General features: G+C 37.9%; 1 protein-coding gene across 2 annotated transcripts in view; it reads left to right on the top strand.

Annotated features, from left to right (window-relative positions):
* Positions 1-21,395, top strand: part of SFMBT2 (Scm like with four mbt domains 2) — a gene marked incomplete at both ends in the record, with an annotated part of 165,743 nt that overhangs the window by 55,400 nt on the left and 88,948 nt on the right. For both annotated transcript variants that reach the window (XM_084253424.1, XM_084253425.1), the window contains 3 exons: positions 5,906-5,994; positions 7,679-7,925; positions 14,244-14,341. In XM_084253424.1, the coding sequence (XP_084109550.1) occupies positions 5,906-5,994; positions 7,679-7,925; positions 14,244-14,341 (434 nt within the window). The remainder of the gene's footprint in view (positions 1-5,905; positions 5,995-7,678; positions 7,926-14,243; positions 14,342-21,395) is intronic.

Genomic DNA, 21,395 nt, shown 5'->3' on the forward strand with positions numbered 1-21,395 from the left:
AACAATTCTTAGATAATGTCTTTATTAAATTCTGTCCTTGCATAAAAATAATCATAATCCTTTTTTACATTTTTATTATGTCTAAAAATAATTTATTATAAGCTGTATCCCTGTTATTCCAGCTCCAATTATTTGCCCCTATTATGTAAGCATATTTTATAACTGAAAAAGTTTCAGTTGAGCTGAAACTTTTGAACTTTTGCTTTATCAAACCGTGTATGACAAGAGCTAAGTAATATGTGTGCATTTTTATATAATTTTGTGACATACCTTCCAAGTTATAGCTTGACCTAGGTTGCATTTCTTATTGAAAATGACAAGAATATCTGTAGCTCTGCTGGAGCCCCAGTAGTATGCAGTGTGGTCCATTGCACATGGTAGGAGCTTATCAAGCTCCTCTGTAGGATCAATGTAATTTACATTCTATATGAACAATTAATCTAGACTCTTCCCTTTAAAAATTTCCTGAGGAAAGAACTCCATAGTCTTTTTATTCTTAATAGTAAGTGTAAATGCTTCCATTTATAATTCAAGACCTTCTGTTGTCCCTTCTTTAGTAAAGTCACTGTAAAGAAGGTATCTTCCTGAATTGTGTCCTCACATCTTGTTGTAAAGGCTCAGATCTCTTGTGAGATAGGCTTTTCACTCCTTACTAGTGGATAGGGCACTCTTATTTATCTTTTTTTCCTCCAGAGACCCCATTTATATGATAGTAAAAGAATAAAATATTTATGAACCAATAACAAAAAGCTGAAGAGACACCAATGTAGAAAAGAAATTTCAAAATGTTTCTGGTAGCCGGAAAACTGAGTGACTGCTAAAATATTGTGGGGGCTGCTACAATCTCAGACATTTTGGGGACCTCTTGGAGCACTGTAGCCCCAGCATTTTGAATGCTGGGCAGGGGTGTCTTGGGGCTGAGAATCACAGGGTTGAGTAGGATGCTTGAGTGAGAACACTTCCTGGGCTCTTTCTCCCCCCACCCCATTTGTGCAGCCAGGGACAGAAAAAACACATTTAATACAAGGCTAATCTCTGAAGAAGTGAATAGAAGCATCTGGGAGGCCCAGGGAGGCTAGCTGGAAGTTGACTTCATAGCTGGAAATTCCCTAATGCCCACTCTGAATAAAAATGTCTGCTCCAGGACACAAGTCCTGCCTCCAAGGTTTTCCTGGTCTCTAGCTTCTGTGTGATGTATGGTCAGTGATCACTGGACACTCCCGGGATGCTTCTGCTAGAAGAGAGAGAGATAAATGAACAACACCATGAACCCAGGAATTAGGGAGGAACCAGGGTTAGAAGAGGAGAAAATCCCCCTAGTTACTGTAATTTTGAAAATAGAATGTGTTAAGAAAAAAGTTCTAGAAGAATGGGACTTGTCAAAGAGAAAGAACCATGTAAATTAAGAAAAAGTGGCTTATAAAAAAAGTTCAAAGATGGGTTGGTTGAAAATGACTTGAGAAAATGGCCAGGAAGAACAACAGGGTACAGGAATATGGCTAGAACTGTTTTTCTCTCACCTGCGGTATATTTGAGTTACAATGGTGGCTTTTGTGTTCAAGGTGATTGTTCTCCCCATCTTTCAAATGAGTGGGGGAATGCATGGCCTGTTTGTCTTCTCTGGGGTCCATCAGCCCCCAGGTATCTGTGCTCAGGATCCTTTTCAGAGGGTAGCTTTGTTTCCATAGACCAGTGTCTTCAAGAGACGACATCTTTGAGAAGTGACAAATCACGGTACTGTTTATATACATCCTCTTGATGGGGTTAGAAATCTAACAAGAGTGGGTGTTTCCCCAGTTCTCTAAATTGATGGTAATTTTCTGCCTTTTATTTGGAACTCTTTATATACTGCTTTCTAATGTTAATCTGGGATTTTGAATCATCTCTATGTGTCTTCACAAAAGGGTGTGTGTGTGTTCATTGAATCATTTCTTTCCTGCCACAGTGTTCAGGTTGGATTGTTAGGTGCATGGCAGATGAGGGTTTTCTGTGTGGGTTAGTCCTTTGATTTGAAGAAAATCCTATTTAAATTGAACTGGGACTTGGTTTACTTTTGAGATAGACAGTAAGTTCTTTTGGTCATACTCCTTGATTTTGAATCTTTGAAAAGAGATGTTCTGTAATAAATAAAAATGTATAGTTTTAAAATTTTTAATTAGAAGTTTGTGTGGACCCTTGAAAAAAATGCAGATCTGCTTCTATTGAAATGAATTCTAAGGAATTTCTGGGCAACTTTTACTAGAATTTAAGTGAAAAAGATACTGTTTAAAATAAGTCATCAACTGGGAATTGTAAATTTGTTATACATCAATTTTCAGTTACACTAATGTTTGTTGTAATAGACTTATTTTACATTTGAAAATTTAGACTTTTGGGAACTAAATGTTGGCTGAAACAGTTCTTGTTACAAAATTAGCAAAATTTCTGAGAACTCTTTTTGTGTTTCAACTTAAAATTGTTGGTGTTCCTTTAAAGCTAAGGTACATTTTTCCATGGAGAATAATTTGTCTAGATATTCTGTGGCATGTAAAAAGATTGCTTCAGAGTATTTTGCAGAAACATATTAAGGGAGAGTTATGCAACCTCTGAAACAGAGGGCTCACAAAATGTAAATTTCAGAACCGTCACTAATGTTTTTTTCCTATGACCAGACATTTAAATTTCAATGTTGTATAGTCTTAATAGGGTACTTGCATATTTAAAAAGATTTCACTTAAGTGTTAACTTTGATTATGTGGATTAGATTATATATCCATACATATTTTCTGCTCCACCTTGGAGTGCGGATTGAACTTTCTTCTCATAGTGAAAATAGGCATAAATTCTGTCAAGCACAGGCCCATTTATCGTTCCACTGTGCTGATTGTTGTTCTTTCATAATGAAACATGAAATGCATATTTATTGGGTGTATCTCTTGTCCTAATCTTTAAACTTTTGTTTAGCCCGTTGGTTTCTTGTTATCTCTGCCATGCCTACAAGTTGAATGATTGATTTGTCTGTATGCAAAAACTTTGCAGAGTGTGCGTTCTAGTGGAAAGACACCCTGAGAGTGTGGGTTCTGAATACTTGGCTTTGACACTGACTCCATCCCTTGTTTTTCCTATGAACTTGGGCAAAAGTTAGTTAAGAACAACTACCTCAACACATGCTTAGGAGGATCAAAACAGACAGAATAAGGTGAAGGACCTTGTAACGCACAAAGTGAATACATATTTTAATTATTTTTATCTAGTATGCTTCTCATTGCTTTTGGTCTTCTCAATAACCTTAGGCACACAGGGGCCTCTCTTAATTGGTTCTGACTGTTATAACAAAAGTCCACACACTTGGTGGCTTATAAACAACAGAAATGTATCTATCACAGTTCTGGAGGCTGGGAAGGCCAAGATCAAGGTGCTGGGAGATTTGGTGTCTGGTGACCTGATACCTGAATGGTGCCTTTTGTAACTTCACTTAGTAGAATGGGTGAGGGAGCTCTCTAGCATTTCTTTTATAAGGGTGCTATTCCTATTCTTGAGGATTCCATCCTCATGACTTCATCTAGTTCTAATTATCACCCAAAGGTCCCACCTCCTATAATCATGACATTGGGTGTTAGTTAGGGTTTAATATGAATTGGGGTGGGGGGAACACATACATTGAGTCCATAGGAGGGGCAGGATTGCTACTTCTGCTAATGATTGAATTGAACACAATAACCCAATTTTAGCTTCAAGTAGGTGCTGTTTCAACATCATGAATTTCTAGGTAATATGATACATAAAGTAAGGAAGATGATATTTTATTTGAGAAAAAAATCTAGTGATAAAAAAGGATGAATGAGAAGATGTTCTTATTACTAGGATTTTGGTATATGACTTCAAACTGGACCTTCCAACCTTGCCTGAGTCCCATCTGTTTGGCTTTTTCTTGGTCTTATGATCATTGATGGGCATTGGTAGGTATTGACTGAGATTCAAGTCAGCGATTGAAATAGCAGATATTAACCATGGTTCCCCTTCTACTGGCAGTTCTGCCAAAGCTTTTTTTTTTTTTTTTTTTTTTTAAATAGAGGCATGCCTTTCTTTATTTGTTTGCTTGTTTGTTTGTTTTGTTTACACATGCACTGGGTACAGTCAGAAGCGCGGGAGGGTGAGAGAATTCACCAGAGCCAGAGCGGGGAGCAGAGCAGGCAGAAGGACCGAAGTACACTGCTGAGGGGAGCAGCGGGCGGCAGGAGAGGTCTGCGCGCCATGTGGGACCCTCCTCCGGTGGCCGGGGAGCAGCCGGGGATTGAACCGGCGCCGCAGTGGCCGCGGGCAGCTTCGCAACCCAGCGCTCTACCGCTGCGCCACCGGGGAGGCCCCTCTGCCAAAGCTTTTTGAAAGTTTCAATCTGGAATTTGTGGGAATAAATAATAACTGATGAGAATATGTGATGATTTAATATATACTTATAACAAACAAGAACTAATCTTTATTTACTGTGTGCTAGGTAAGATCATGTTTTATTGACATATGTATCTTTTTAAATTCAGATAGCACCCCCACAAGCAAACTGTTGTTAGCACTCTTATGCTTATGAGGAAAGACGAGGAAAGAAATTGAGTGATTTACTCAAGGTCAAATAATCAGTCGTGGCCCATCTCAGAGCCAGATCCTCCTCATGCTATAACTTTGCTTTTCCCACAACCCTAGTTTATTTTTATAATAGCTCTTTTCCTTTAGATTTGAGCTAGAAGTGGTTGCATCATGCTTCCGAAGCATAAAAACAATGTCCAAATCATTTGGTCTTTACCTTTTCACAAGGACTGAATGTTGGCTGTATCCCAGATGCTGCTCATGGCCCACTGGGTCTTCATGCCCTGTCAAAATCAAGGTCACACAGTGTGGGTGGATGGGAAACTGGGGCAAGCATTTTGCCCTCATTGTTGCTGCTGAGTCTGCAAATTTTGTGCTGCCCTGGGAGGTTGAGGGACCACTGTGGGATGTGAGTGTAATATAGCAAAGCCTTTGGAGATCTGTCTTTGGGGACATGTGCCAAGAAGTCACATTTTTTTGGTATTCGACTCTAAACTCTTTTGTAGAATGTTGACCATCAAGGTTTGATATTTCTACTTGCAAAAAATGTCTCAAACATCCTCCTCCCTTGTTTATAGTTCTGTCACCCTGTTTATGTCTCGGTCACTTTTATTATTTTTTTAAAGATTTTTTTTTAATTTATGCATATAAGAACTGGGGTACAGGCCAGAGGTGTGGGGGGTGAGAGGATTCATCAGAGACAGAGTAGGGAACAGAACAGGCAGAGTGTCTGAAATACACTGCTGAGGGGAGCAGTGGGAGAGTCAGGAGAGGTCGTGCTGCAGAGGCTCCGGATAGCTTCATAGGTTGTGTCCTAACCTCTTGCACCACCAGGAATGCCCCCCGTCACTTTTATTATTAGAGAAACTGCAGCAGCTGAGTTTCTCTGCAACTTTTGTTTAAACTTCTATACCCTTAACAGATTAATTTTTATGCAGATTTCCTGTTCATTAAATATGTATGCTGATTTTCTGGACTGTTCAGTTTCTACCTGTATGATCCTTTCAGAGGCTCCTTTTATTTTCCCACCTGGAAGCTTTCTGATTCTGCTGTCATTTACCTCATTCTTCTTGGAACCTTCTAGATTGTGTTCTTAATAATATCTTCTTTGGTGTTCAATGATGAGTCTGGATAGGTTGCAAGGTCTCAGCTCTCATATTGTTGCATCTCCTTGCTGCCCAGCTAAACCACCCATTGTTAGCACTTTTATTGTCATGATTACTTAAGCATTGTGTTTCAAATTAAGAAAAAGTATTGAAATAACACGGAAAAATGCCGCGATTTTAAATTTGTTGGCTCATCTGTTGCTGTGTTGAAGTGCACTTTTTCTCCTTTGTCTTGGCAGCAATCAAAGAGAAATACACAGACTGGACCGAATTTCTCATACGGGATTTGACTGGTTCCCGGACAGCTCCTGCCAACCTCCTGGAAGGTGTATGTATTGTTGTTATACAGCTATTCTATGTCTGAAGCTTCACAGTTACATGAGCTCAAACCTAATGGCACCTTTGCATATATCCTTCTCCAGGTACACGTACACATACAAATATCTTTGGCTGAATAACTTAACTTCCTATTTTTTCCTGGCTTACTTAGGTTGCTAATTCTAATGACATTGAAGAATTTCACCTATGGTACAATCAGTACATGAAAAATTTGCTTCTATATGTGAACACATTTGAAAATAATATCTTATTATTGGAATAATCTTCCCATTATCCTCTATTTTTAAGCTATCCTATATTAATGATGTCACTGAAATTCTTAGCTGAAAACTAAGCTCATGTGTGCCCTAGCATAGCTTACTGGAGTAAATTGGTAAGCAATTCTGTTAAATAGTCCATACCACCTCATAACTCCACAATTTGAACAAACTTGTGTTAGGTGATAATAGAATTAGCTTCTCTTCTAAAGACAAGAGGAGAAATGACTGACCATATTTAAAGATGGTTAAGGTAATTGCAGGTACTGAAGAAAAAAAAAAAAACTAATGTGAATTCTTGTTAGTTCATCTGAAAATATTATATGACATAAGATTTGAATATTGACATATATAATGGAACAGGTATAGAAGTGTACTGTGCCATCAGTAATTACTGAGTCACCAAATCTGTTTGCAGAATACCCCCCCAAAGAAGAAGAAAGTATGAATAATGAGGAGTATGGTGTATATTTCACAATATCAGTATTCCATTAATTTTAATTAAAATCTTACCTCCTGTCTTCAATGATATTGGTTCTTTGGAATACCACTGTTTAATTTATAGTTATTGTTATGGTTTTGTGAATATTTGCCTGGTGTATTTGTTTATCTTAAGGGCTGCTAATTGAACTGTTTGGCTAACAAATCAACACACTGATTTTTTTTCACCCTTTCAAAAGGACAAATTATCTTGTTCTGTTAATTTTTGAGAAATGTACTTGCCTATGAGGCTGGCTGAACAAACACCCTTTTCATATGCTAATGTGCTAAGAAGTTTCCTAAGGTGGGGCAGTGATTTTACATGCTTTCTAAACCAACTATTGAGTTACATGTAAAAATTACACCACATACTCTAATTGAACTGATGATTAATGTATATTAGACATGTCATCTACACATATTCATGCTTTCTCACGTAATCAAAATCAGAAAGGGTCTGGATCAGGAGAGTAGTAACCACTGTCAGTTAAATGTCTGTCGAGTCACAGTCTCCACTCACTGCCTGATATTAGATATGTCTGTCTGCTGCAAAGCAGACATTTTGCCACCACATATTTTCTAGCTTGAGGCAAATTTGGGTATAATTCTCCTTGAAAGCATGCAAATTTTTAACAAATGCAATTTTATCTGGGAAGGGTGCTTTGTTTGGTGATAACTTAGCACAAACTGTTATTTTCTGTTTACTTGTGATTTTTGTGGTTGGATATAGGGTTGGATAAGATGGGGAATGTGTGTGGGAGAAGAGGGGTGGGGAGTGGCGTGACTGTGGAGAGAATGGGGGTGGAGGGAAACACCAGATTGTTTGCCAATAGCTTGGATGATGGTGTGAAAAAATATTATCTTCTGCTGTCATCTGTTTCCATGAGAACCTTAAAATAAAGTTTAAAATAAGGAGTTTTGCTTCTGTTTAAACAGCCTCTGCGAGGGAAAGGCCCTATAGACCTCATTACAGTTGATTCCTTAATAGAACTTCAGGATTCTCAGAACCCTTTTCAGTACTGGATAGTTAGTGTGATTGAAAATGTTGGAGGAAGATTACGCCTTCGCTATGTGGGATTGGAGGACACTGAATCCTATGACCAGTGGTTGTTTTACTTGGATTACAGACTTCGACCAGTTGGTTGGTGTCAAGAGAATAAATACAGAATGGACCCACCTTCAGGTAAGGGCTGAAACTTTTGCTGCTGTGAAGTATTTTAGAAGGTGACTTGATATTTACCTGGATGCATCTCTGGAGATTTTTTTTAGCTCTATGGTATCTTTTACATGTGAGTATGTGAGTATTATGCATTTTGACTTCAGAATATTTTCTATTGAGAACAAAAGACCTCAATTAGCAGTGTTCTAAAAGGAGAAAATGGTGTCTAAGACTGTTGCCATGTTGATTTAGGTCCTTTGTAGTCACTGTAAATAGTAATAGATAGATTGGGACTTGGTTATACTCTTTCTCTTTAGGGATTTTGATAGTCTTGCAGGTAGGTTCCAAAGTCTGTATTTGTTCATGATGCATTTATTCATCCATGTCCATCCATTCATACATGCATCCATCCATCCATCCATCCACCCACCCACTCATCCATTCATCCATCCTGCATCCATCTGAATATCCAAACCAAATGCTCATTATGTTATCTGTCTGACCTGGATAGAAATAGCAGATGCATTCTTTTCCCTGGCACATCATAGGTTTTAATAAGCTTCAAATGCCTTGTCAAATGACTTTCCACAGACTTAATTGGTAGAATAGTGCATTCTGCTTTCTGACATACCTAACTGGGCAAAAATCTCAGTGTTTACAAAATAACCATTCTTAAGTGTTTACTCTGCACCAGGTGATTTTACATCTGCTATATTGTTTATTTTGATTCCAAAAAAGTGCTGCATGTTTGGTGTGAATATTTCTGTTTATAGCGGAGAAAATTGAGGCTGGGATTAAGCAACTTGTCCAGAGTTTTCCAACTTATAGAGGGGTTGTGCTGCAATTCAAACCCAACGTCCCTGGCTCATTCCGTCCCACTTCCCCATTCTGGCCTTGTGAACTTTTTGATGGCTGGTCTCAGAACAAAATATTGGATTCTGATGGAATTAAAAATGCCAAGGAGGAAATATTCACTCCTTTCCAGAAATTGCTGATCTTCATTCTGGTCAATTTCACAGATATATTGGAAGCAAAGAATTGGTTCTTTGCTTTATTAAAATTGCCAGAGATTTGTCCTCCCAGGGTTAGTCTTGGGTACATGAAACTGAGGAGTTATATTTCCTTTTTCTGTCACTCAGGGCTTTAATAGAAAACACTTCCTCATTTTATGTCTCATGTGTTTACATTTGTGTTCAATTTGACAGGCATATAGACATGTAACATGGCATTTTATTAATATTATTGCTGTCAACAATTTGAGAAGCAGTCAAGAAATCCATTTATACCCGGAGTAATTTTGGACTATGATGACAAACAAAAGACCTGTCAGTTTTGAGAGAGAAGATCTAAGCTCATGTTTGCCTTGGGATTCATAACCCTAGCAGGAGAAATTGACTTTGGTGGAAAGTTGGGTGTATAAATCTCAGCTTAGTATCTAATTGCTTTATAAATTTTAGGAGAAACATATTTGCCAGTATAACAATTTGTAGCAAAGTAAAGGAGTACTAATGCCTGTTAGGTTTTGTGGGTGCCTTTTCTGTGAGATCATGGAACTTTTGCTTAAAAGCAAGAATAGGATATGTCACTGTAGAAACTTTGAAAATATTTATGCATGACAGTGCTCTCTTCATTTAGATAATTGGACATTTTATAGTAAGAACAATGTGTGTAGTCAGTCATTTTCTTCCAGTTGTCCATTTCACTCACAGTTTATGGGCATTCTTAAAGACTTTAGAATAAAGTTCTTCAACATCAAGAAGCTATTTTCTCAACATTTAAATTGTCTGCAAGAAAGGTTATACATAGAAAGAAGAGGATAAAAGGTGAAAGGCACTTAATATGTAACATATATGTTTCAAATGTTGTAGTTATATGATAAAACTGGCTTCTCTTACCTCCTTGAGTGCTGAACACCAGGGAGGCAGTTATTACCCAGGTTTTGCACATGAGAACAGAACCTAGTATTTTGCATTTGTGTAAATTAATTACAAGACCCAGTGTGACCTATAAAGCTGCTAAGGTTGCACTGTTTCTTTAACTGGGAATGAGCTATTTTCTTATTCTCAGGCATTCTTAAATAAATGAAAACTGTGAGGATTAACTGGTGGTGAGATGGAGTGTTGCACGACTGGTGGAGGAGGGAGATAATTGATGCTTTGGGTCACCTTTGAAGCTAAGCCCGGCAAGTCCATGCCCTCGGTGCCGTCTGCACAGCACATAGTATTGAGGGCTGTGCTGTCTTCTTTGCCTGGATGTGTTAGGGGAGCATTTGGGAACAGGATCAGAGCAAGGAGAGGAGCTCTTGGGTGATCTCATCTTTTATTGAGCCCCTGGATGGCCCCAAGATGTAGGATGTATAGGCATATGGTCTGTGGGGTTCATAACATTTTTTTCTTTAATAAAAGGAGTCCACATGCAAATTAAGCTTGAGAAACCTGGCAAAGAAGAAAGAGCATGAACTTGGACAGCGTCCAAGTTCCTTGCTCCTTCTACTTCTGTTGCTAGCTGAGTGCTTGGGCTAGTTATTTTGAACCTGTTTTCTCACCTGTAAAATTGGGATAATTAAATACTTCCTGTGTTATTAAGTACCCCCAACCAACTGGCATTTTAGTATTTTGATGAAATTCAGGTTTTCTAAGAAGTTTAAGTAGGTAGTCATTGGTCAGGAATTATTTAGAGGCCCTACCTATTTGAATATTCTGGATGTTTTGAAAGCAAGGTAGAGTTTCCTATGTTCTTCTGGAAACAATGAATGAAACTTATTGAGATTTTTTTTCATCTCTATCTAGAACTTCCTTTCCCACAAAGAAAAGCAATCTTTATGCCAAGTTTTTCTTTTTCTTTTTTTAATTTTTCTTCCTTGTTTTAGAGAGCTGCTGGAGCCAGTTTCTGAATCTAACTTAAATGCTTCTTGCCTGAACTCCTAGTACTCAGAGTTGTTGCTTTCTGTATTTATTCGCTAGGGCCGCCATGGCAAATCCCACACAGTGGGTGCTTCAACAACAGAAATGCATTTCCACACAGCTCTGCAGCTTGGGAGTCTATGATCAAGGTGTGAGCCTGGTTGGGCTCCTGGAGGCTATCCCCTAACTGGACAGCTTTCTCCCTGTGAGCTCACATGGCCTCTTGTTTGTGCACGCATGTGGGGGAGATAGACACTGAGAGTGAGAGGGAGAGAACACGCTCTCTGATGCCTCTTCTAGCAAGAGTACTAGTCCCATTTTGAGGTTCTCTGTCCTGTTGATCTCATCTAATAACCCTGATTACCTCCCAAAGTCCCCACTTCCAAATACTGTCATACTGGAGGTTAGGACTCAGCATATGAATTTTGGCAGTGGGATCACAAACATTTAGTTGATAGCACTTTCCTTTGTTATCTCTTAATCACAGATGAGTCTTTACTCACTAGGAACTACCTGCTGAAGAAGGAAGGAGTGGAGGTTTTGGGGTGCATGAAAGAATGGGATCACCCCTGGGGTTTTCATTCTGAGACTGAGACGCTGATTTTTTGCACTCCTGCTTCCTGCAGCACTTACAGCAAAACAGCCTGCAAACACTTGTACAAAGGAAGAATGCCTCATTTTCACTTAGGCTTCCAGTTAAAGATGAATCAGGCCATATTTTAATTGCTTATTACATTGCCACAAACAGAAATTGACATGATACATGCTATTAAGTTACCTACAACACGATCATTTTAAGAATATGTTTTATGTTCTTTTAATGGTGCTATTTATTGTCCATAAACTTGCCAGTGTAACTGAGGGCTTCTCCATCTAATGAAACACACACATGGAAAATCGTTCTCTGCTTATTGAAACCATTAGGTGTCTAGCTTTTGCAGGTGGTTGAGCATACTGATAAAGCCACAGTTGATTTTTACCTTTTAAGCAAAGAAGTATGCCTTCCCATGGGCTTAAATTCCATGTTAGAAATTAATATCCTCAGAAGACAAAGAATTTTAGGATTGTAGGACAGAGGCAAAAATCACATGGAACCTGGGTGTGTTAGTCCATTCAGACTGCTGTGATAGACTTCCATAGTAGGGTGGCTTATAGACAACAGTTCAGTGGCTGAAGTCCAAGAGGAGGCCCTGGCAGATTCTGTGCCTGCTGAGGACTGTCTTCCTGATTTACAGTTGGCCTTCTCATTGTGATCTCACATGTGGGAGAGGGCAGGGAGCTCTCTAGGGTTACTGTTGTAAGGGAATTAATTCCATTGCTACCATATTCTATCATGATGACCCAATTACCTCCCAAAGACCCACCTCCTAGTGTCATCAGATTAGTGGTGAGGATTTTAGCATGTGAATTTGGGGGGTTCACAGAACATCTTTCCTTTGCATTTGTTCTCTTTGCCCCTGGTTGGGTGGGATTCCAGAGGGCTCAGCTTCCTGGGATAATTTGGTGAGCCACCCAGTGGGGTCTGTCCAGTTCTGTTCTGTCCAGTTCTGTTAGTTTGGATCTAACCCTGGCTGTGTTGAGTTTTCATTGCTTTGGTATTCAGTAATTATTTCATCCCTCTTCTTTTACCCAGTTCTCTGTTTCAGGGGTTTCCCTGTCCCTCAGAAAGCTCAGTTACAGACTGTGGGACCTTAGGGCACCACCACGGGGGACCTTCCTGGCACTGTTTCTCATTCCTTACATCCTTTCTTCAGTCTTGGCTTTGAAAATCACCATCCTTGTTTATGAGGTGGTTCTCCTTTTACTTCTATGCCTAGACTGAATGCTCTATCTACCTGTTTTACAGATCCCTGAAGAAGTGAATTTGTTTTTGTCTACTAAGGAATTCGAGGCTCCTTTCTGACCCGCTGTACTTGGTGCCTACTGGGCTTTGTTTCCTAGAGTTCCCTGAATTGATTCCCTCTTCACTAAGATAAGAGTGCAGTGCCCTAAGATAAGAGTGCAACCATTTTTGCTTTCCTGAGGTCATGCTCACCCTCAGGAGGCAGTTTATAGGGCTCCATGTACTGATCCCTCTTCCTCTTTTGTGGGACCCAGAGATAAGCAATTTCTTCTTCAACTCTGTGTTTCCTACTGTGGAGGTTGGAGGAACCGTTCATTCATTCTCTGCAGAGAGGTTTATTAGGGTCTCACTGTGTTCTCCCAAACATGTTACATGCAACTCAGAAGAACATTCTATATACTTTCGTTCATGTGCAGAAATTTCAAATCAGAAAAAAGTTTTCCCCAAATAGGAACATTATAAATGAAATGGTTATACAAAGGGTCATAGACAAACAAATACTAAGTGACTTTGTGTAACTGACAATGACAATGGGCAGTACATGATACCGTGACTCCTGAAGGCAGCATCTTTTACCTACCATAATTAGGGTGGTTTGAGAAGACTAAATAAATTGCTAAACATGGGGGCTTCAAGTGCAAGGTGAGGTCAGAAACCATGAGGATCAAAATATATGGCTTCATGCTAAAAAGCAAACTTGCAAGAAATTGAAAATATAGCCCTAAGGCTTAATGTTGCCTTTTAACTATGCTTAAGTCCATGCACAGATCCTGTCTGTCTGAAGTAGCCTGGGTTGATATAGGGAAGGTATAAACACATCTACTTGAAGTGAGTACTTCTGCAAATCCTGTTTTGATAAGGTCCTAAATCTGTTGATATCATGTCATAAAATTCCTTTGCAGTTTCAGCAATTGATAAAAAACAGTGCTCAACATTTTTTTTACTTTAATTTTGCAGTCAGACAGTGTAACCTCCATTCGTAAATCCCTCTCCCCTGACAACAGCCTGGGGAAAAATATGGGTAACATGTGGTGTGTAGCAATGTTTCAAGTGTAAATATTAAACTTGGTTGGTAAATTTTAATTTACCTTTTAATAATATTCTGACTTACGTCGACTATTTTTAGCATATGAGATGAGAGCTCAGAGATTTGGTGAAAAATATGCTGTAATAACTGAAAATGCCAAACCAGAGTCATTTCTACTCTAGAAATTTATCAGATAATAAGTTCTTCATCAGTGGATATTACTTCCCAGGTGATATATGGAATTTGAGGCAGTGGATGACTGAAGATGTGGCTAATGTGATTTATACCATTAAATTACTTACAGAATGCCAACAGAATGCATGCAAATGTTCCCTGAAGAAGAGCCCTATTAAGTTTATTCTTCATTTCTGGTAGCAGAATCCCAAGATGCTATTTAACTTCAGAAAATCCCTTTAGCAGGTGGTCTTTTATGGCGGGTAGGGTATGAATTCTTATGGTTGCTGAGTGTGCTTGGTTATTATGAAATCCTGAGAAGATCAAATTTAAGAAAAAACTACCCTGCAGAACATTTAGTCCTTAAACTTTTCTGTGGTTTACTGTTGATACAGAAATCTATCCTTTGAAGATGGCCTCTGAATGGAAATGTGCTCTGGAAAAATCCCTTATTGATGCTGCAAAGTTTCCTCTTCCAATGGAAGTATTTAAGGTAAGATATTTGTCCATAGCAATTTCTCTACTCTTTTCAAGAATAAACTGTGTAAAAAGTTTTCTAGATGAAATCATTTCTCCCTGTTCAGGTTGGCTTCTTGACCAGTTGCCTTGTTTAAATATACCATTTTGCTATGCTCTGTAATCTTCACAAATACTCATATTTAAGATAATGGTTAAAAAATAATTTTTTTGAAATTAGATTGGTTTACAAGCATACACTATTGTAAGTTTCAAGCATACACTATTGTAGTTTAATGTGTGTGTGAGCTACACGATGATCTCCACCAAAACTCTATAGTTCGCATTTACCAACATATAATTGACCCCCTTTACCTATTTGCCCACTTGACCGTCCTTCCCATGTTAACCCCTTAAGTTTAAAGTCTATGAAAATTTGTAAGCTTTACTGTTTTTCTCCATAGTGTATTATTATAGATTATACTATATATATTTTTTACTCTCACCCCTTTCCAAAGAAAGAAGATAAAATATAACAAACCCTTTGGGGCATTTGTTTGGTAAAAGCGATGCTTCTCTTGATGATTCTATTTTCTTGATGCCTCAAGAAATGTACTGATTGTAATTAGGTACTAGGTCTTTTTCTGGGTGCTAATACAAAGGTAAAAGAAGGAAGAGAAATGGGTTGGCAAGTTCTTAAGATTTTTTTAAATTATGCTTAAAAATTCTATGAAGGAGGGCCTCCCCTGGTGGCGCAGCGGTTGAGCGCTGGATTGTGAGGCTGCCCGCAGCCTCTGTAGCGCCGGTTCGATCCCCGGCTACCGGCGAGGGTCCCACACACACACACAAAAAAAAAAAAAAAAAAAAAAAAAAAAAAATTCTACAAAGGAGATTAAGATGTTTGGTGCAGGAAAGATCCATTTAGGTCAGAGGAAATCATAAAACAAACTAGCTCTTTTTTTTTTTTTTTAAAGATTTATTTTATACAAGAACTGGGGTAGAGTCCAGAGGCACCAGAGGGTGTGAGAATTCACCAGAGACAGAGCTGGGAGTAGAACAGGCAGACAGACTGAAAACCCTGCTAAAGGGAACAGCGGGCAAGCAGGAGAGGTCTCCCGTGCCATGTGGGTATCTCCCTGGCAGGCAGGGCATCGAACCGGTGCTACAGAGGCTGCGGATGGCTTCACAGCGCTGCACTCAACCGGCTGCGCCACTGGGGGGGTCCTAGCTCTTCTTATTATTTGGAATTTGAGTAAGTATGGATATGACTTCACATTCTTGGCTTCCTTGGCTGGTTCTAAATGTGATTACAGTACAATGATATAAACTTGTTTTTGAGTTCTGAGGGGTCGCATTCTTGCAGTATCCTAGAAGTTTCACATAGAAAATGAAATTTAAAAACTTTCTAGGGATCACATACAGTGAGATTTTTAGGCATGGATTAGGTGTTGTCTTCCTGAATTTTCTTTATATTGGACTTCTCACTCAGAATTTTAACCAATTGTGGACATTCCTTTCAGCACTTTCCTTGTTAGTAGAATTGGACTTACAAAGTTGGACTATGGAACAGGTGATATCATTATGCTTTGAAGTTTTATTGAATGATATATTTTATAGTATTTTGTGCCTGCTGTACTTGAGGAACATTCTAATATACTCTTAGCATTAATGATAATTGACAGGGAAACATCTTGATCATTTTTAATTTTATTTATTTTTTTGCTATTGGACCAAGTACTTCTCATTTCTCTTCTCCCTGGTTTCACCCGCCTCCCCTTGTCCCTTCCTTCTTTCTGATAATATCCTTTCCCTGAAATCTCTCCCTGGAATAATAATAATGATACTGATAAAGATAAGGTTCAGTGAATCTTATGTACTGTATCTGACTGTACTGCCCCTTGTCGAACCAGCCTACCTCTTTACTTCTTTGATGCCTTCAATGTCCATTCCCTTCTCAGTGGCCTTAGTAATGCTTTAAATGTACCCATCTAATCATGCCTCTAGTCCTTGAAAAATAACTTTTATTTTGAAGTTTACATATATGAGGAGTTTAAGGGGCAATATAATGAAAATAAAATACCTGTCCTCCAGTGTATATGCAGAAGCAGTTGCCTTTTGGAAGCCTCCATGGCCTTCCCTAATTTCTCTGCCACCTCAGGGTAAGGAGCACCCTTACTTCCTTGCCTCTCTCTGCAGTGTTACACCTCTGCATGTTTTCCTAAATGTCACAGTATTTACTTTTTACAAAATGACAGCAAACAGGATCCTGATTGCTTTAGGAGAAGGGATTTTGCTGCTTCTCAGAAAGGAAGTGAGCTGAACCATGTCAGGGCAGTAAGCTGGCTTCACTTTTGTTCTGTTTTAAGAACTGAGAAGGCAAAGTCACCAGCTGATCTGGAGAGAATTGGGTGTTATCATCGTTGGCTATCTGCCAAAGTTATAGCATGAACTCCATGTACTGGACATCCCTTAGGTATGTGGACAGGAATCAGTTGGTTTGTGTTTTCTGCTTTTATTTTTTTTTCTAGTTCTTAGGAACAGACCCACACATCATATTTTTTGGGTAGCATGAATGTACTTACCTGCTCCAGGCAGCTGGGCCTAGCTCAGAAACGGAGAACTTCTTTAGTAGATATTCACCATGAGCAGATGTTAAACTGTTTTGCTCTGTCTTACTCTGGCATCCTGCACTCAGGTTGCAAAGCTGGTAAAACATGACCAGTTATCTCAGCGATGGTCGCCTGCAGCATTTCACCCTTCCCTGTGATGGAACGTGTCCTTATTCTATCCTTGTGCCTCACTGACAGCTTGTTCGAGTATAGAATTTTAGATAAGACTGTCACTTTCCCCAAGAATTTGGAAGTTTTGCCCCATTTTCCCTCTTTCTTTCTACTGTTATAAAATTTCACAATGGTATGCCTCGGTGGTTGTCATTTTTTATCACTGCGCTCAGTACTTCAGGTGTTCATCATGCATGTGGACACCTTTAATCTGGGGGGATATTCCTTTTTTTTACTTCAAATCACTTTTATTGGGATAAGACTGATCTACAACAATGAATATGTTTTAGGTATGTAGGCTTACATCTCTACAAATGTGTTATCTGGGATATTTAAAATTTTGTCTTTTAAAATTATGTCTTCTGTTTCTCTTTCTTGATCTGTGTATATGTGGGCATGGAACTCATGGGCTGGTTTTAATGTGCTTTTTTTCTTAGTTCTATTTTTCACTTCCTCATCCATTTGCTCCACCAATAGTTTTCTCAGCTTATTTGTCATGCTTATGTTTCTAGCCTCTGTTTCTAGCCTCTTGTTCTTGCAGTATGGCGGTCTGAGTTTAACTTGTTGGAATTACTGATTTTTAAAAGTCTTTTCCTCTGTGAATAATTTGTTCCTTTCATGTTGCTTTTGGCTTCTGTCTTGTTAGAGGTTTTCCTCAGTTATCTGGAACTCCTTGCCTGCCTGCACTTTAGTAAGAGGGGAATTAGAAAGCAGGTTGGTCACTGTTGTGCACCTTGGGGACTATTTTTTTGTGTGGTGGTTTTTCTTCTTTACTTGATTATCCTGGGGGACTTTTTAAAATTTCCCCTGGGACTCAAGACCCAGCTGCCAGTGTTCTAGTTGCAGAGTGTTGAAAAGCGGACTTGAGGACCAAGCCCCAAGTGTCTTATGTGTCCATATCTATGGACCAGAGACTATTTCTCTCTTTTTTTCAGAGAAGAGTGAGGAAAGGAAAGCAATTATTAGCTACTTCCCAAGCAGTTACTCTCACTTCTTATATCTGCTCCTGTTTACCCCTAGTTTCAGACATAATTTTTGCTAGCCATTATTTGAGCCTTCTGAAAACTCTATAGTCTTTATTGGGTCGGATCTTAGCTTTACTGCTGAAAGCTGGGATTTGGTTCATTGAATATGTTAAATTAGTTACTTATTGTTCACCTTCACTTTAGCCTCCAGGCCTTTGTTGCTATTGGGTTTGTGTCTTGTGGAAAATCTGTTTATTATAATTTTGGTTAGAGTATAGGAAGAGATAAAATTAATGGGGGGTTTAATCTGACCTCTTATTCTGGCAATCCCATTAAAAATATCTCTTGTAGTTTTGACTGTAGGGTACATATCCTAAAAATACACTCACTATTCTCTGTTCTTCACATGCACTTTGCACCTGTTTTGTTCTTTCTGGTAAATTTCTGCTCATTCTTTATTCTCAAATATAAATTCTCTGAAGGAGGCCTCTGTGGACATCTAGACTTGGTGAGAATACTTGGACTTCGTTCTCTGTTCTGCTCTGTTCTGCTTTGTTGTCTGTGTCACAGTTATACTTAATCTCTTGTGCAATTCTTTGTGTAATAACCATCTTTTTTTTTGCTTAACTTCGAAGCTCCATCAAGACAAGAATTATGTCTTTCCTGTTCTATGTTGAATTTGTTTAACCAAAGATAACTCCTTGGTTATTAAGTATTGAATAAATATTTGCCAAATAAATGAACAAATTTTTGAGTGGACGTGTGCTTAGCTAATTGAAAGGAAATATTTTGAGTTAATATAGTTTAGATTAATTGAAAATGTGGACTACTTATTTAGAACTGTGCGTGCAAAGTTTCAAAAAATATAAACATCAATAATTCTAATATATTTTAATAAAAATAATTCATTAAACATTATTATTACTAAGCAGCTGTTCCCTGCAAAAGGCTGCTAACCTGACCCCAGAATTTAATAACTTTTTTACATATTCCAAAATACTTTCTTCCCTCACTATAATATCTTTCTATTAGAATTCAAAATATTATCTTGTGGGGTACCTGAGAATTGTCTCACTCAATGTTTTGTTTAGCATTAATAGCTGCTTTAGAGTAAATATTATTTTCTATATTTCACAGGGCCTACCAACATAAATAATGAATAAAAGCCAGATGAATTGAAATTTATGTGTTCTTTAAAACTTGAGAGGCACTTTAATAAATGCTGTCTCATTTTAGTTTGATGGAAAAGAATTGAACACCTGTACTTTCTTAACCATCTTCGTGTACAGGGAATGTTTATACATTTAATTTTAAAATATTGAGAACAACCATTGTATTTGCTCCCTAAAGCTATTGTGATAAATTACCACAATCTGAGTGACTTAAAACAATGATAATTAATTCTACCATAGTTTTGGAGACTAAAATTTTAAATCTAGGTGCCAGCAGGGCCAGGTTCTCTAAGAAAACTGTAAGGTAGGAAATCTCCTAATTGTATCCTAGCTTCTGGAGGCTGCCAGTTTTCCTTAGCATTTCTTAGTTTGTGTCACTACCTCCATCTTTATGTGGTCTTTTCCATCCTGTGTGTCTGTCCAAATTTCCCGCTACTTGTAGGGACACCAGTCATTTGATTTAGGCTTATGCTAAAGCAGTACAACCTTAGCATAAACTGATTGCATCTGTATGGACCCCAAAGAAGGTCACATTCACAGGTTCTGGGTGGGCATACAGTTTTTGGGGACACTCTCCAATCCAGTGCAACCACATTTCATGTATGTCCAGTAATATCAGAAATGATATAATACTATTCTCTATTGAGTTTTTCTCCTTACATTACCTGGAGGTAATTAATAATTAAGTTCTGAGAAATTGTATGGGGCATGGGGTGAGTTTCCAAATATCTTAGCAGTTGTTTCACTTTAATAAAAACAAGAGAGAAATTTTCTGTCTCTCAAGGTTTTAGAAATTTCAGCAAGCAATATTCTCTCTTAAAGTCCAAAAATAGAACTTACATATTTTTAGTTCATTATCACTGTTTGATCATCATTGTTTCTCAGCAGGCAAACTTGTTTCTATTACTTTCATTATGGTAAAAGGTATATATGTTTGGATTCAGCTGTGAATCATCCTAGATGCATGTTGTTATAGAAAATTGCCACAGTATTCAACTGTTAGATGCAAATCAAAGCAAAGCACATTTAATGACTGAAGAACAGCAGTATTTCAAAGCAATTCTTTTTATTATTTTTACACTTTACATAAAATGGATATTTTGAGGGAATGAATCCCCATAATGCTGGAGTGTTTGTCAGTTTGTTGGGGAGGGTTGTTCACATATCTTCATTGGTATCTGTGTATTTATGTCTGTAAATGCAACTTGATGCTGTTGATATATCATTTCCCCTTTTGTCACAAATACAAGCAGTAATGGTATGAAAATAAGCTCACAATTAGTATACCTGCTTTTATTTATCCTTGATTTGAAAGAACTCTTTGGATTTTTTGAATATCTTATTTTACTCTCATGATTTCCTTTATTTGGAAAATGCAGGTAATCTTCAACATGTACATTCATTGAACTTCTGTGTATCAGACAGGGGACAACAAAGTGAGGGAGGTAAAGAAATAATTTTAATGAAAAATAAATAATAAAATATTTCCCCCCTGAAAGCTAATTTCATTATTTAGAGGCCTAATATTTTTGTTAAAATAATTCATGTTGTTTCTAATTTACTTTAGAAAAATAATGTGTTATAGATGTGACACACTGCCAATCAGCCAGGTATCTCATTGGCTGTTGGTTTTATTGATACTGCAACCTTTACATGCCTTCATTTGATTAACTATGACTTGTCCCACTGTCAAATAAAGTGAAATGTGCTCGTTTCAAGAAAAAACAGTTTATATTCGTAAGGAACAATTAGATGGGGTTCTTACAAAAATTGAAATTATTATGGGGCTAATTCAAATTTTGGTCAATGACTTTACTCTGATTTAGTTTTCTAATTCACTAAGCATTTACTGAGCTATGACAACAAGATTTTAGAGTTTACTTAAGTTTTAAAAATAGGGCCAAGAAAATAAGAGCCCAGCTTTAATAAATTAATGTGTCAGACATTCATAAATCTCTAATTACTATTAATTTTGCTTCTCTGCAATTATTGTACATTGTAACCTACATTTGTGACCACACTTGTTTGCAAATGTTAAATTAGAGAAGTTTCACTGCCAACTCATAAATGCATCAGAAAGCCTACACATAAGAAGTAATTCTCAATTGGCCAGTTAATTGAAATAAGGCATTTTGCCTTAGAGGAATAACACAGGGAAAGCAAGGGCTCTCTAG

The sequence above is a fragment of the Talpa europaea genome, assembly GCF_964194135.1.
Source record: "Talpa europaea genome assembly, chromosome: 14".
NCBI classification, from domain to species: Eukaryota; Metazoa; Chordata; class Mammalia; order Eulipotyphla; family Talpidae; genus Talpa; species Talpa europaea.